The 17,407-nt window shown below is 33.6% G+C and overlaps 1 protein-coding gene across 1 annotated transcript in view; it reads right to left on the reverse strand.

Moving 5' to 3' along the window:
* Positions 1 to 17,407, reverse strand: part of LOC121443800 (probable ubiquitin carboxyl-terminal hydrolase FAF-X) — a 158,370-nt gene that overhangs the window by 73,266 nt on the left and 67,697 nt on the right. Inside the window, 7 exon segments of the mRNA XM_041645577.1 lie at positions 1,614 to 1,763; positions 2,858 to 3,098; positions 7,463 to 7,674; positions 8,297 to 8,337; positions 8,340 to 8,391; positions 9,399 to 9,741; positions 11,349 to 11,436. Of these exon segments, the coding sequence (XP_041501511.1) occupies positions 1,614 to 1,763; positions 2,858 to 3,098; positions 7,463 to 7,674; positions 8,297 to 8,337; positions 8,340 to 8,391; positions 9,399 to 9,741; positions 11,349 to 11,436 (1,127 nt within the window).

Raw genomic sequence — 17,407 nt, forward strand, 5'->3', positions numbered from 1 at the left:
AGACACTATAAGGCTTTTATTAACAAGTTAACTACTAAGTGTCCTTAAAACTTATATTTGCACCTAGTACATATCTTACTGAAACAATCTCTTAACAATCAAGCAGAAGGAAATGAACCCGAGGAAAGGCTCGAGAAAGAGATACAGACACAGAGTCCCATTCATTCATAAAGGAATCCTATAAAAATGAAAAACAAGAATCAATTATCTATACACAAAAAGACATGCAGGGTAAATAAAAACAAAAAAGAAAAAAATACTTTAAAAAGGATAATATTAAAAAAACCAAATCATCATCATCATCATGATCATCAACAACAATAACCAAAAATAAAACAAACAACAACAACAACAAAACACAAAAGAAAAAAGCCCTGACACAATACTGTAGGAAAAGGAACTTCCTAAGATGATGCTGAACTGGTTTTCTGTTTGTCTTTTAACACTGGGCATGTCATCCACCCATAAGAGTTTTCTTCACTTTCCTAGCGGAAACTAAATTTTCATTTGAAAGTGGTTACTCAATTTGAGGATGTTCTTCCTTAATCTTTTCAGTTTTATAAATCTGGTTCTTAAAAAAATTTAGTTAGCCCTTTTAGGCCTAAAAAACATAATGTGTTGACTACAATGGCCTCTAACTCAAAGGCATAACATTCTTTGTCCTCCCAGTATTTGAGTTAAAAGGTGTTGTACAAAGCTCAGTCATTATCCTCTGGTTGTTTATAATACAAAAAGTATGCTTCATTCACAGTGTTTTCAAATAGTAATTTTTCTATGATAATCTATTATTTTGTAAATTATTGTATCTTATGCCACTCTAATGCAAAGGAAATTTTGCTTACTGTGGAGGTTTCAATCAGAATATTCCCTACAGACTTAAATATGTCATTATAAGAGGTGTGACTTTTTTTTTTACAACGATGTGTTACTGAGGGCCGACACCAAGGTTTCCCAACTCTATTCATTCCCAGTGAGCCCTTGTGCCTGAGTTGTGCCTCAAGATGTGTGCTATAGTAACACGCTTGCCACCACAAGTATCATGTATCCTCTGAGATGTACGTCTCAAATAAACTCTGCAAGTTGCTTTGATCATGGGTGCTTTTGACAGGGAGGCAGAAGAGTAACTAAAATACATTCATATGTTCAACAGGAGTACAAACAACAACCAAGTTGGTAGAAAAATTAGAGATACTAATTTTTTAAAAAAGGATGAAAAGAGCTAATTTAAAAGCAGGGCACATTTCTTTTGTCATAACTAAGTAATTATTTACAACCTTAGTAAAACATATTTACAGCTAAGATTTAATTTGAGCGTGTATTTTGCTCTTTGAAACAGTACTAATTCAAAGACTAAAAATATTGTTACATAATTCGAGACTTAATTATGTGCATATGTGTGTGCATATGTATTCTTGAGAATGCAGTGACTAAAAAGACCTGCAGAAGGTATTACAACTAAATTATAATCATTAATTTCTAGAATTAATTAAAAGTTACCAACTTTATAATCTTTAATTTTTTTCACCTACATGTAAAACTTTAAACTTCGAAACAGGAATATTTTATATCATCTCCCCAAAAGAAAATTTCCTCTTTATATAGTAATTACTTACCACACTAGGTAAACAACTTTCCATCTCTGGAATGAGAACATCACTGTAGTTACGACAGTAGATTCCAGGAGATCCAGTAGAAGAATCAGATGAGCTATCAGGACTTGAAGGCATGTTGGAATTTATTTGTATAAGCTTGGCAGTAATTACCTGAAAATAATAATATATTCAATAATGAAGATGATTTTTTGTACAAAATACAGAACCAAGAAATAAAAAAAGGCTATTCTTTCAAGATTATTTTTGAGAGCACATTAAAAAATTATTATAATATGAACTTTTCCTATGCTTGGAAGACTGTCTGCAGAATACTGTTATATATTAAATTCCATAAATCGTAAAGTCATCTATCATCAGTATACCTTTTGGAAAGTCTATAATATCTTTAGATTATTTATATAACAGAATGCAATGCAAATGATATATAAAATTTATAAATATATAGTTTGGTGGACCGTGAAAAGAAGAACATCTGCAAATGATCAGTAGGTATGAAATTATTTTCTTGTATGTAATTCTTGGACCTATCTGGAAGATCATAGTTTATTTCCTTTATCTAAAGTCCTCTGACATCTCTCCTTTTATATTGAATTTAATTACTTTTTGAGAAATAACCTCACTCTGTAGGTCTGACAGGCCTGTAATTTAGTATATAAATCAGGCTAGCATAAATAGAGATCCACTCGGTAAGCAGATTAACCTCAGTCTACCACATGATGGAATTAAAGTGTGCAATATCACATTAGTAGCTACCTGGTTATTTATAAGATAACTTGATGTGGGATTTTCCTCTGTATGCCACAAATACGTTTTATTACCATTGGTTAACAAAGAAGCTGCTTTGGCCTGTAGCAGGGCAGAAAAAAAGCTATGCAGAAAGACTAAACTGAAGGCTGGGAGAAAGAAGCCCAAGTGAGAGATGCCAAGAAGCTGTCGAAGGAGACAGACACTGGAACCTTACAGGTTAACCTCAAGCCTCATGGCAATACATAAAATAATAGAAATGGGTTAATTTAAGATGTAAAAGTTAGCTAATAAAAAAGCTGAGATAATAAACCAAGCAATGCTTTAATTCATATAGTTCCTGTGCTAATATTCGGGTCTAAACAGCCAGGAAATGAACAAGCAGTCTCCGTCTACACTACTGCCACAAAACATGCACACTATTATTCAATAAACTTGACCAATAATAAATGGCACAAATACTGAAATTAGGGAAATATTTGAGAATTATATTTACTTACTGATTTATCTTTCAAATTTAATTGTTCAACTAGTTTTCTGTCATCTTCCGGCTCTATCAACTCACCACCTACAAACAGCTCAATTTTTGTATGGGCTACACTGGCATTAATACGACTGAGAATGCAGCGTCGCACAGAACCGATGGTATCATTTGTATGAGACAATATGTCTATATCATCAACTTGTCTCCCTTGTTTTGGGAAGCGAACTATAAGAGACAAGTGTTTCCCACGAAATGCCCTGGGGAGAAAAACATTAAATTAAAAACTGAAAAAGAGTCTCAGAAATATTAAACAAATAGTTAAAAATAGGAAGATATGAATTTGTTCCTTATTTAAAAAGTAGTAGTTAACTTATTTTAAGTTTATTGTGAGAAATATTATGACTTTTGAATTACAAAGTAACTTGATTAGTTAATCAACTAGCATTCTCATGGTAACAAAAGTCTCCTAACTGTGGTGAGGCATAATCACAAAACACCTCAAAAAGCTTAATTTATTAAAACTATATTTAATTCTTTTGAGGTGTTAACGATTTTTAAAAAATAGTTGGTTTTTGTATGAAAAAAAAAGCAAGAAGAGAATGTCAGATCATCTTCCACTAGAGATACTAGAGTTACAAATGATTGTTGAGTTGTCATGTTATGCTAAAAATTGAATCTCTTGAAAAACAAGTGACCTTAACAATTGAGTCTTTTCTCAAAAATCTACGTTAAGACTATTTCAGCTGAAAGTATATTTTGGCAAAAATATTTACAAGTATGAGTGTTAAAAGTGTAGTTTCATATACACATACATGCATTATATGTAGGTTATGTAAGTGTATGCACAGTATGTGATTTTTAAAAATATTTTCATATTGCCGGGCGGTGGTGGCACGTGCCTTTAATCCCAGCACTCGGGAGGCAGAGGCAGGCGGAACTCTGTGAGTTCGAGGCCAGCCTGGTCTACAAGAGCTAGTTCCAGGACAGGCTCCAAAACCACAGAGAAACCCTGTCTCGAAGAATCAAAAAAAAAAATTCATATATAGAATGAGCTATTTTAGAGATGTAATTGAATTCTAATCAAAATTCACTTAGTTTCCTTCACATTTTAAAACATTTATTTAAAACGATACGTGTATGGGTATTCTGTGTGCATGCATGTATGTCCGTGCACCATGTGTCTCTGTTACCTGTAGAGGATAGATGAGGGTACTAGATGCCCTGAATATGTAATTATGAAGAATGTCAGTTATCTTAAAAAGGATGAGTATTGAACCTAGAACCTTTGGAAGAGCAGTTAGTGTTCTCAACTCCTTAAATAGCTTCTCAGTCTCTAAATTTCACAAACTTTACATTAACCATATGCAAATAGGTTACTCAAGCCTAAAGGTAACATTAGTGAGTGTTTGCAATCACAATTAATAATAAGAAAAATAAATTTGTTAAGAAGCAACAAAATAATTTGTTCGTTGGGAGTCCTAAAAAAGTAGAGAATCACTAACATAAAGAGTTTTCTTTTTGTAGTATCATGTATATGAATTCAAAATTTGAAAAAAACTTGTATCTCAATTTGTGAAGGCAACCTTCTAAAACATATATTTCAATTCAATGGTTTTTAAACTACCAGAACTTGATCAAAAGCTTGACAAATTATCACATATCCTGTCATCATAAGTAAGATCTAAGAAAAATAAATACTATTCAGAATGAAAATCTTTTATTTATAGGCGATAAACACCTTACACTTAGAAATGGCAACCAGCTTCCTTAATTTTAAATCTGAGACAACTAAAACTATATATTATAGATTATTTTATGACATTTATGATTATTAAAATATGACAAACACTGAAGTCTGAATAAGCATTTTTAAGATTAGACTTTTAAACTCAATCCAGTGAAGAAGTTAGATTAATTACCTAAAGGACCCTTCGCTCACTTCCTCCAAATATAATCCATCATCCCTCTAATAATCCCCATCTTCAGCTCATCCAAAAACAGATCTCCAGCATCTTTCACAACAGCCTTGTGAACATAAAATATTCTAGGGTAGCACTTAACCAAGCAAGTAAAAATTTGTATGATAAAAACTTAAAAAGACATTGAAGAAAGAAACTGAAAAAGATATCAGGAGATGGAAAGATCTCTCATGTGCATGGATCCAGAAGATAACAGTGTAAAAAGCAATCTACAGATTTAATGTAATCCCATCAAAATTCCAAAATAATTCTTCACAAATATGGAAAAGATAATCCTCAAAAGGAAATATAAAAATCCCAGGAAGTTATGATAATTCTGAGTAATAAAAGAACTGCCAAGAGAGAGGACCAAAAAGTGAGTAATCACTCACACACAGCTGGACATCCCACTCTGTAAGCCTTCAGTACCTCAATAAAACCCCTGGCCCTGCTCCTGGCCTGGGAAGGAGAAATAAACAAGATCTGAGAAAACTGAAAGCATGGGGATGGGAGAAAAAGTGGAAGGCAGAAGGGAAGGAGGAGAGAAAGGGAATGGGAAGAAGATTTTGAGGGAACTGAATAGTCAAGATGGGGGAAGGAAAGAGACAGAGGGCAAGGTAAGAGATATCTTAATTGAGGGCGTCATTATGGGGATAGCAAGAAAACTAGCACTAGATTCCAGGATCCACAAGAATGATCCCAGGTAAGACCCTGTGCATTATTGAAGAGGGTGCCTGAACTGGCCTTGCCTTGTAGTCAGATTAATGATGATCTTAAATGTCATAAATGTCACCATAGAACTTCCATCCAGCAACTGATGGGAGCAGATGAGGAGAACCACAGCAGAGCACTGGGCTGAGCTCCCAAAGTCCAGCTGAAGAGCAGAAGGAGTGTGAATATGAGCAAAAAGGTCAAGACCATGAGTGGAATAACCAGTGAAACTGCTTACCTAACTTAATGAGAGCTCACCCACTCTGCTCAGAACAGGGAAGGCACCAGCATACAACAAAACTAGGCCTTCAGAATGTGGGTGACTGTTTTATGGATGGGGCAGACTGTAGGATCAGTGACAGTGGGACCAGAATTTATCCCTATTGTTTGAACTGGTTGTTTGGAACCCATTCTCATAGGAGGGAGACCTATTTCAATCTAGATACAGTAGTGGAATTCCTATGTTCTTCCTCAAAACAATGCGTCTTACCCTCTCTGAAAAGTGGAAACTTGGATTGTTAGGTAAAATGAAAAAAAAAGACAGCTTTTTATTTAGTAAAATAAGAAAGAACTGCCTGAGCTATCACCATCCCAGATTTCAAGTTTATTACAGACTTATAAGTAATAAAAAATGAAAAGGCATTTGCACAAAACATATACGTTGACCAGTGGATCAAACCGAAGGCCAACATGAGAATGAAAAAACCCACAGACACCTGATTTTTAATAAAGAAGCTAGAAACATACACTAGAAAAAAAACCAAACAAACTGCACCTTCAACAAAGAGTGCTGATGGAACTGAATGGCTGCATGCAAAAGAATGCAAATAGATCCATACATAACACCATGAACAAAACTCAAACTTCAAAAAGATGAAAGATTAAACTGTATTCCCTGAACCTCAAAGAAGAGAAAATGGGGGTATAGCCTTGAACTCATGGCACACAAAAAAAAAGGCTTCCTGAACAGAAAGAACACTGTTAACGCAGACTCTTGAGATCAACAATTAATAAATGGGACCTCTGAAGCTGAGAAGCTTCTACACAGCCAGGGGCACTGTCATTTGATCAAAGAGGCAGCCTATATAATGTGAAAAGCTTTTATCCACAGGTATCTCCTAGGAAAAGGAGATGGGAAGTGTTAAGAGGCAGAGGGGAAGGAGGATACCAGAACAAGGACCTCTAAATCAACATGATCAAAGTTCAAATGAACTCAAGAGTGGAGCAGCATTTTACAGGGCCTGCGGTGGTGTGCACTATGTCCTTTACATTATTTTGTGGGATTAACAAGTAAGAGTATGTATGAATCTGTCTCTGCTTCTTTTATCTTCCTGGGTTAGTTTCCTTCTGTTTCTTTTGTTCAATCCTGATGTGTTGGTTTTGTTTAGTTTATCATAATGTATTGTATTATTATCTCTTAGAGACCTCTTTCTTAATGAATCGCGATGGATTGTGAGGTGCAGAACCAAGAGCAGAGGTAGGAAACACTCATATCAGAATATATTATGTGAAAAAAAATATTTTCAATAAAAGGATAAAAACAGAAGAGACTTTTGACAATATAATATCCCATCAAATGAAGGTCCCATGATTGTAGTCAACGCACTCTGGAATCAGTTTATAGCTGGCCTTAACTACATTATAGAGTTAAAGACTAGCCAAGCAAACAGCAGTCTGTATCACAAAAACATGGGGGAGTAGTGAGGAATGAACTTCAAAATAGATTAACTGTTACACTTAACAGGTAGTAACAACTTGGAAAAACAAAATAAAAAAATTCTAGTTAAGGGATGAGTGTTTTATTAGACTATAACTAGATATAAAATATTTCCTCAAAGTTCACACTTTTAAAAAAGTAAAATACATTAAAATGTAAATGGCATTCACATTTTGCTAAATAATACTGTAAGAAAATATTAGTTGCAAGTTACTCTTAGATCAAGTTTACAAACCTTGACAAAGGAAGAATAATTCATTCCCCATGATAATCACTGTCACATTCACTTATGTACTCTCTTAAAACCGTTAGTACACGAACCATCTGAATGGCTTCCTGTCTTGTACAACTAATAGTGTCTTTTTCACTATCCAAAACACACAACATGCCATATGAGGCTTTCAAGCGATCAAAGCATGTCTGAATAAAATCTTCATGGATAGCTACCTGCAAATGTGTCAAACAGAAAACAATACAATAGTTGCTTGTAAAAAAAAAAATCACCAAACATGACAACAAAAAGCAAAAAAAAAAATTACTTAAAAGCAATTCTCAATTACAATTATAACTAATCACAATAAATACAAGTTGTTTTTTTTTTAAAAAAGCCTTAATATGAAACAAAGTAGGGAACACATTAATATTCTCATTAAAAAACTGAATCTTTCTTTCACACTCACACTGAGAATCATGCATGTATACATATACACACACAGAAAAAAGCACAAAAATAAAATGTATAGTTAAAAATAATAATAAAAAAATAAGCTAGGGTTCGTTCATATGACTACAGTCCCGGGATCCAGAAGGCTGAGAAAAGAGGAATACCATGAATTCAGTAATTCCAGACCAGTCTGGGCTACATACATTATGTGAATCTTTCTCTCACCAAAGCAATTCCCCAAAACAAAAACAAAATAAAAAAGCAACAAAAACAACCGTAGAAATATGTCTTTAGTTAATATTGTACAAATAAAATAACCAATTCCTAATTCATTTTAAGTTTAAAATGGTATTATTACTAATGCTATTTTAATCTGTGAAGTTCTTTCAGTACTTCAATCCTTACCTTATTTGCCTGTAATCTGGGACCGAGATTTGTGTGTATTTATTTAGAAGATCTATTGCTCTGTTCGAAATATTGTCATTACTCTTTATCACAACCTAATTTTTAAAATAATAAAATAAATACCATTGAAGATGTAACTTGCCATTTAGAATATTCTCCTTTCCAATAAATAAAAGCTTACATTAATGTGATATAAATTCAAGTTTAAAAAAGGAAATAACACAAAAGATTTTCAGATGAAACAATTAGAAAAATTACAATAGTATTATACTGGCAATTTTGTTGCTGAACTAAGACGTTTCAAGTTATCAATAAGTCACTACAGAAAACTCACTCCCAGAATTTCTGATATTATTTATTAAAAATGACTTTATTAAAATATACTGTAGATTCCCTGGCTTCAGAGATTTTTTTTCATGAATTATAAATAAAAATTGGAAAAGGAAAAGAGCAAAAACATGTTCTGATTTTCTTTCCTCACTTTCTTTTCCTTTTTATCATTAGGTTCCATTTGCAGATTGCAGTCAGAAGAAAATTTAAACAGTTAACCCGAATGTATGAACGATCCTTAAAAACATGACTATATTTAAAATTTGCTTAAGAAATGAGTGATTAAATCCCCAATGAAACTAAGCTACAATAAGAGAGTCTAAGACTGAAATAAATACACTATATCAAAATTGCAAAGTCAGCATTAGAGCATAAAACATTTTTCAGATACTTACTATTGATTTCAAGTGAAACAATTTATATAAAGGTTTTATTATTCACATTTCCTATTAAATCATTTTTCTGCTCTATCATTAATTATGGTACTTAAATATGTATCCATCTTATATAAAAACCGGAGAGACTAACTTTCATGGATGACAACAGGCAAAATATGTTTGCGAGGAAAGTTACATTTACATGAAACCTTTGAAAAGAATATATTTAATGTGAATGCCAAAGAATCACCTGTGTCAGACATAAACTAAGTCCTTTAATTTCTAGGACATATATCCAATCCGTATAAATATACAGAAGAAAATCTATAAAAACATCTGCAATTGTAAAAAACTACTTTAGATACTTTTGCCATAATTTCTCCTCTTTTACTTACCTCCCAAAGGTAATCTAATCCTATTAGGTCTAAATCATCCATCATATAGACTCTTCTTTTTATCATTAATTTCCCTTCTTGACAATTGACAGCCTTGAAAAATCTTTCAAAACACGTTATTCCACTTTCGGTTAATAGAGTCGGATCAAGTTGAAGCACATTCCTTTCAAAAAAATCCTGAATAATATCAGGATCTAGGTCTGGATCGTCGCCCATTAACGTGGAAAACCACATAAAACAGGCTTCTCGATCACTAAAGAAAACTGCATTCTTTGCTAAGCAGTTCCATATTTGTTTGGCTTGGAGAGCATAGAGCCAAAGTTGACCATCCTTCAGTAAAAATCTTGAAAAACACATAAGAAACTAATTAGGTTCAAAATGATTTTATTCTCATCAGTACACTGTTTTGACACACAGAACACATAGTAAAATATCTTGAAGACCATACATTCTTTAAAAGTAATACATCTAAACTTACATTCTATTTTTTTTCCACATATTTAATGAACGCAACCAGAAACTTTACCTATCTACATGACTCAAAAAGACTTTTGCTTTATTTTAAAATATTACAGCTTTTGAAACAAGTTAGATACCTAAACTGATGTAGGTTTGAGTTTAACAACAAATAGTTCTTATGACTTAAATCGGCTTTAACGCATGACAGTCAGGGTGCACCTTTAATCCCAGCACTTGCGAGGCAGAGGCATGCGGATCTCTGTGAGTATGAGGACAGCCTGGTCTACAGAAGGAGTTCCAGGACAGCCATGGTTACACAAAGAAACTGTGTCAGAAGAAAAAAATTAAAGCTATTTTAGCAATCTTTACATTGTTGAAATTCTTTAGCCACTACTCAGTCATATTAAACAAAATTATTTACCTATAATTTTAATTTATTTCTATGATTATCCTTTTATGCTCAAAATTTAATTAGCCGAGAAGAACATTTTTAGTTTCAAGACTAAAAAATAATGATAATCATTATTTTAAAAGTTTACTAAACACTTCCTTAAATTCTTAACCTATTCTGAGTATTTCTCAATGAGTATTACATTTTCTTAAAAATCAAAATAAGCAACACCTGCCTTACAAAGTTGCTATGATGACACATCAATAAAAGGCATTAACTCTTAGTTTATTTTCTTTTGAATTAATTATACTGTTAACAGTTTATAGAGCTGCCACAAAGGAATGTCTTCTGATTCTTAACTTTATAGAGCTGATATTTTTAATTCATTTTTCTGATGTTTAGTACCTTACTAAAAGGTAGTGTTCATATAGTTTCTATGTATAGACAGAAAAGCAAACACTTTTAATAAAGTCAAAGTAAACCTAATAAGTGTTTTTTTAGCATTATTCAAAATAGGGCCTTACCATGTCATTTTAAAATATTTTAAAACAATAAACCAATTTCCCACACATACGAAATCAGATGTATTCTGATATTTAAAATTTAAATCAAAATTTAAACCTGTTTTTTAATTTTAAAATGTTAAGCTAAATTACCACAAAGAATCTTATGAACATTTATGGCATAGGGAGGAGGATCAATAGGTAAAGCATTTTGTGTACATACATCAGGGTCTATGTGTGGACCAAAAGTTAAATGTAATGATTCAGGCCTGTAACACTGTTAGTGGGGGAACAGACACAGACAGATCTCAGATAAAAAAGAAATGTTTAGTAAAAACCCTAAGAAAAACAAAAAGCAAAAGGTCAGAGTAATGGAGAAGGCTTACTGGACTCTAATCATAGGCACATATATACTACATATTAAAAAGTACTTAATAATAATGACTATAAAGCAAAATGATATGCAAACTTTGAAAATGTCCTTTTGGGGGGACAATATATTGCTATGGTAGCCAGCTAGTCACCTAATGAAGATTTAGCAAATTGAAATCTTTTATCTGTGCATTAACGAGAACAGCAGTATTGATCAAAACAAACCTGAGGAAATTAAGTCGTTCTTGGACTTCTTGAATATGACTGTATCTACTTCCTAGTCTTACAGTTTGTGGGTCATAGTCTTCATAATCTGTATATTAAAAATACCGTGAAAAAAATACCATGAAATTACATGCATCCACTGCTGAATTTAGCAAAAATACAGAAATAATCACTTTACTTAATAAGTAAGATGTAATACTTCATAATATTTCTATGTGTAGACAGAAAGCCAAAGATTTTTAATTTGTCAAAGTATAAACTGCCAAGTGTTTTTTTTAAATTTTTGTTTTCTGAGTGAAGGTCTTGCTATGCAGCCCTTGCTGACAACGAATTCAAGACGTATAGACTAGAGAGAGGCTTGCCTTTACCACCAGAGTGTTGAGAAAAAAAGACTTGAACTTTAATCTGCCTAATTGTCAAATGTTATAAAAATCATTTTTCTCTGTAATCATTCTTTCCTTCTGTGCACAGTTATACTTCCCACCACATTTTATTCTGCTATTATAATTTGGAAATTTATATAAAATATTTAGTGTAAAATATGGTATTATTTCATTCACTCCAAAAGGTACAGTAAGAAAAGGCATTAAATTTTATGAAATTACCATAATTATATTTGTCACAAATGTATGAGCATTAAGCATGGATCAAATATTTTAATGTTATTCTTCCTGTTATGATTATTGACACATGCATTACTAACTAGACCTAAGACAGACTGAAATACTTTCTTTTTCTTAAGAATAAAATCAACAGTATGGATTTCTTTTATTAACAGCATCACATATGTCTCTAGTGTCTATTAAAAGAAAAAATGCATAGTAAAAATTCTAAAGGGGTAGGCATGGTGACATATCTTTATTACCAGCACTCAGGAGATAGTTGTAGGCTGCTATCTGGGAGCTCAATTCCAGATTGATCTACACAGCAAGTTCTAAGTTACCCATAGCTACACAGTGACAGACTATATGAAAACTCCAATCAAATGCGACTGAACCTATCAAGCTCCCCTGAAAGTCATTCTGACAAAAACTAAAGTATCTACTATGATTAAAAAATAATGACCATGCTAATTTATTAATCTTAGATTACAGGAATGCATCAATGATTATAACAGATGAGAAAGATAAAATTAAATTTTTAGAAACTCCAGTGGAGACCAAGGACATCTATCTGGGACAAATGTATACTAATGAAATGAAGCAAGCATTCTGATATTACCTCTGTTTTAACACGTAATTTATCTACAATGCAAGTATGTTATTATTCTATAAATGTAAAAACCATAATAATGCTTGAAATAACTTCCATGGTTCTTAGCTGTTCAGTGGGAAAAGGATTAAATCTGCACCAGAGCTCTGAATTTATCGAAACATAAAGAATATAGAAAAATAAAAATGTGAACATTTTTATGATCAGGAGGGATGAACCAGTAATGGGAACAGAATCTGATTATAAAGCAGAGAGAATTACATTGGCTTTGAAATACATACATGGCCTTTTTCCAGACTATCTTGGAAACCTTCACTTCCTGACTAGACATTAGAAATGAAATCATAGGAAAAAAAGATCCAAAATAGTCTACTTTTCAGAAGGAACTTTGTTAGCATTTTGAGGGCTCTTTATACTCAAGTAGGTTTGTGGTAACAGACTAAGAAAAACAGTAAACTTTCACTTGTCTAACTGTTTCTTTTCAAAAGAAATATGCTACAAGGTTTTAATGCATATGTTGCCTTTCTTGTTCAAGCAATCCACTGAGAACCTTTCTATGGCACTGGTCATTTGAATTTGCTTTTATAAGTTCTTTAATGGGAGAAAAGAATTTATCTGTGGAAAAACAGAAGAGGATGCAGAATTCTTACTCTCCTTTCTGTACACCACTGCAATATCTAGTCTCATCTCCAACCCTGGAGTAGACAGTCTGAAGGGGATCCTTCCCACTCTACTTCCATTCTCTTTCCTGTGGACATTCTCAGCCCTCCCTTCTAGTCCAGTCCCATTCCTTTGGGTCAAACTCCAATACCTAGAAACACAATACCTAAAAATTCTATGTGTATTAGAGCTCTCATTTTACAGAAACAGTAACTCCATGGTCAACTTGGCAAAGACCCAATCCTCCCTGTCCTCCACTATGACTTCCTCATTCTCACCTCAGTCAAGTAACACCAAGTTTACAGGTGCCATTCCTCCCCTATCAACTGCATTCACTGGAGAATACACTCTTTATAAATGATAGGGTCTACCTAGCCCTTTCAACTCATCTTTCTGAATTATTCTTTTGTCTTTAAGAGCCAATTTGTACAATCCTCTAAGTTCCTTCCCAAAATTTATCTCAGCCTTTTATCTTAGCCCATCTTTATTTCCCTCTGTTATCCACTAACCTGGAAAAGTACTCTCTACCAGGTATTACACAGCCACCATATGTTGTTAAGGTCCAGAAAGAAAACAAGGTACAAATCCACTAACAAAGACAAGAGCAGGTATCAACACCTAGAATCAACTAAATCACTCCAAACCCAGATGTCTACACAACATCACAAAAGGACATATTAACACTCAAGAGAACATGCGTCCATCAAAAACCTAGTACTATAACAGGGCATTAAAATGCACTACCATTGTATAGTTAAATGTAGTCCAGTTATAGTTGAAGCATAAGACATGAATTTCAAAATAAAAATTATGAGTTGAGGATAGTGGAACACATCTTTAATCCTAGCACTCCAGGAGGCAGGGACAAGTGGCAGATCTTTGTGAGTTCAAGGCCCATCTGGTCTACAAATCTAGTTCTATGACAGCTAGTACTGTACAAAGAAACTCTTGGAAGAAAAAAAAGGAAAAAGGAGGAAGAGTAAGAGGAGAAGAAAGAAAAAAGAAAGGAAAAAAGGAAAAAAGAAGGGAGACTTATGAACATGTACAATTATGAACATGTACAAGAACCTTAAAGGTGATAAGAATCATTCCCTTAATAAAGTCTGTGAAAACACAATGGGATGAAATAATGAATATAGTTCAAGACAAGAAAGTAGAAACAGAATCAATGAAGGCAAGGCAAACTGAAATAAAACTAATAATTAAAATTTGGAAGGCAGACAAAAACTTCAGAGGAAAGCCTCTCCAACACAGAACAAAACATGGAAGACAGAATCTAAGGCACTGAAGAAAGGTAAGAAGAAACAGAAACAACAGCCAAGGAAAATGTTAAGTATAAATATATTCAGGCATAAAACATACAGAAAATCTGAGATACCACAAAAGACCCAATTTACAAACAACAGAAAAAACAGAAGAAACCCAGATCAAAAGTACAGAAAACATTTTCATGAAAATCACAGAAGAAAAATTTTCTGATTTGAAAATAAAGGTGCCTTTCAGGGTACAAGAATAAAGGGCCAGAAAAAATTCTCCACAGTACATAATAATTTAAACACCAAATGTACAGAACAAAGAATGTTCAAAGGTTAAAGTAAAAAGGAAAAGTAACATATAAATGCAGACCTATCAGAATAACACCTGACTTGTCAATGAAGACTCGTAAGAAGCAGAGGGTCTGCATGGTTGTTCTATATTCCAAATTTAACCATACAGAAAGCACTAGAAGAAAACCTGAAGTTCTCACTGACAAAAAAACAGAAAGAATAAATAATTTCTTATCAGAATATTAAATGAGGTAAAAAGAAACAAAAGTCATAACAGTAAAATACCAAAATCAGTTAGTACTGCTCCTTGATAACTCAGTATTAATGATCTCAATTTCCAAATAAAAAGACACACACTAAGAGAGTGGATTAGCAAATAAGATACATGTTTTTACTGCATCAAAGAAATGCATCTTACTTGAAAGGTGAGAGATCACATTAGAATAAAAGAAAATTTATTCCAATGAATTTAGTCCATGAAACAAGTTGCTGCAACCATTTCAATATCTAACAAAATAGACTTCAAACAAAACTTAATCGAAGAGATGCAAAAGGACACAACAGATTCAAAGGAAAAAAATCAAGAGGATACTGCAATTCTTACCATCTATGCATCAAACATAAGGGCACCCAAGTTCATAAAAGAAACACTACTACATTTTAAACCACACATTGAGTTTCATGCAGTGATAGAGCATGACTTCAAAATGCCAATCTCAGCAATAAACATGTCTCTCAAACAAAAACTAAACAGAGAAATCCTGGAGTTAAATAACACCATAAAGATTTAGCAGATATTTATAGAACAATTCATTCAAATACCAGTTATACAGTACACACACATGTATATTGTTCTCAGTGTATCACGAAAGTTTTCCCCAAATTAACCACATATCTGGACACAAAGCAACAGATACAAGAAGAATGAAATAACACTCCAAAATCCTGTCTGACTGTGGCTGAAGCCGGATATCAATGTCAACAGTAACAAAAAAAAAAAAAAAAACAAAACAAAAAAAAAAACAAACGACCAAACTCATGGAAACTGACTCACTACAGAATAAAGTCAAGAAAAAAATAAATAAGGAAATTAAAAGCAGAAATGAAAAGAATATCAAAATATACTAAAATCCATTAGAAACAATAAAAACAGTTCTAAGAGGAAAGTTTAGAGTCCTAAGTACCTGCTCTGACACTTGGCACAGTGACAGTCATTTGGAAGAAAGCCTCTGTTGAAAAATGGCTCCATAACATCTGCCTGTAGGTATTTTCTCAACTAATACTGGGGTGTCAGGGGTAGGGCATGGGACACAATCCCATTTGTGAGCTGGTGGCCCTGGGATGAGGAAAGGGGGCTGAAAAGCCAGTAAACAGCTCCCCTCCATGCCTCTACACCAGTACCTGTCCCCAAGTTTCTGTCCTGACTTCCTTCAGTGATGAACAATGATTTGGAAGCGTGGGCTAACTAAGATCTTTTCTCCCCAGTTTTCTTTTGGTTAGGTATTTCATCAAAACAATAGTAACCTAAGAAAAGGTCTGAAGGCGTAAGTCACAAACAATGCCACACCAATTCGGGGTTATGATTATTAGGGTGGTATTTATTTAAAGGGGAAAAAACTTACAGATCACTGTCCCAGGCAACAGCCCTCTTCGCAACCAGGAAAGGAGTGTAGTCGCAGGCGGAGCAGGAAGTGAAGAGAGGGAGGAGAGGGAAGTGGCTGCTTTTTTAAAGGGAGAGAAACCACGCCCCAGTGGGCTGGTACCTCAGCGGTGATAGGCTGGAGGAGTGGGAGGACCTCCCGCAACACCTCCCCCTTTTGTTTAAATAAGAGAGTTCTAAACCTACTATGAAATTATATACAATAAGTACAAATATCCTATTCTAACTAGCTTAGGTCTTGTATAATAAATAACTTGGCCAAGTCATGAGAGAAAGTAACTACATTTATATAGTCTTCAACCCCATCGAAGATCTGAGAAGGGAAATAATGTTACCTGGGTAATTAGGAAGTTCAGTAGAACAACTTCCAAAACATGCAACAAATTACTGAGACAACTAGCTACCTGGGCAATCACCCAAAGTCACATTAGCAGCGTTGAAGCAACCAACTTTGGCTAAGGCCTAACATAACTGACATACCATTTTCTAAGGCAAGCAACTTTTCAAAACTATCTTACCCTGTCTTGGTAGGATATGACAGTCCTGTTTTATCCACTGATGCATGCTCTGTATCTTTGTCAGTTGTTGAGGTATGGGCATTTCTTTGCCCAAACGCCAGTTCTGCCAAAAAGAAAGGCTCCAGGTGGAGTGTCTTTGGTGCTCAACATTCTCTCGGGAATAGAGTGGTGTTGCCAGGAGCAATTGTGTCTCACTACCACAAAACTCTGAGTTAGATTAAAGGCCATTTTCTACAGCTCTTTGAAGAAGTTGAAGATTATCTATCTATACTGAGTATAATCTCTATATATCTAAAGAACCTGATTAGTCTATTATAAATGACAAACTTAGATGACTATTAGTCTATATAATTCTCAATATCTATCTAACTTAAAGACTAAGACAATAAACGACTGTGAAACAAATGAGGACAATGACCTCCAAATATAAACAATGTACAAATAAACATTGCAGTAGGTAAA

Source organism: Microtus oregoni, unplaced genomic scaffold, assembly GCF_018167655.1.
Source record: "Microtus oregoni isolate MIOR12 unplaced genomic scaffold, Mior012 000113F_000, whole genome shotgun sequence".
NCBI classification, from domain to species: Eukaryota; Metazoa; Chordata; class Mammalia; order Rodentia; family Cricetidae; genus Microtus; species Microtus oregoni.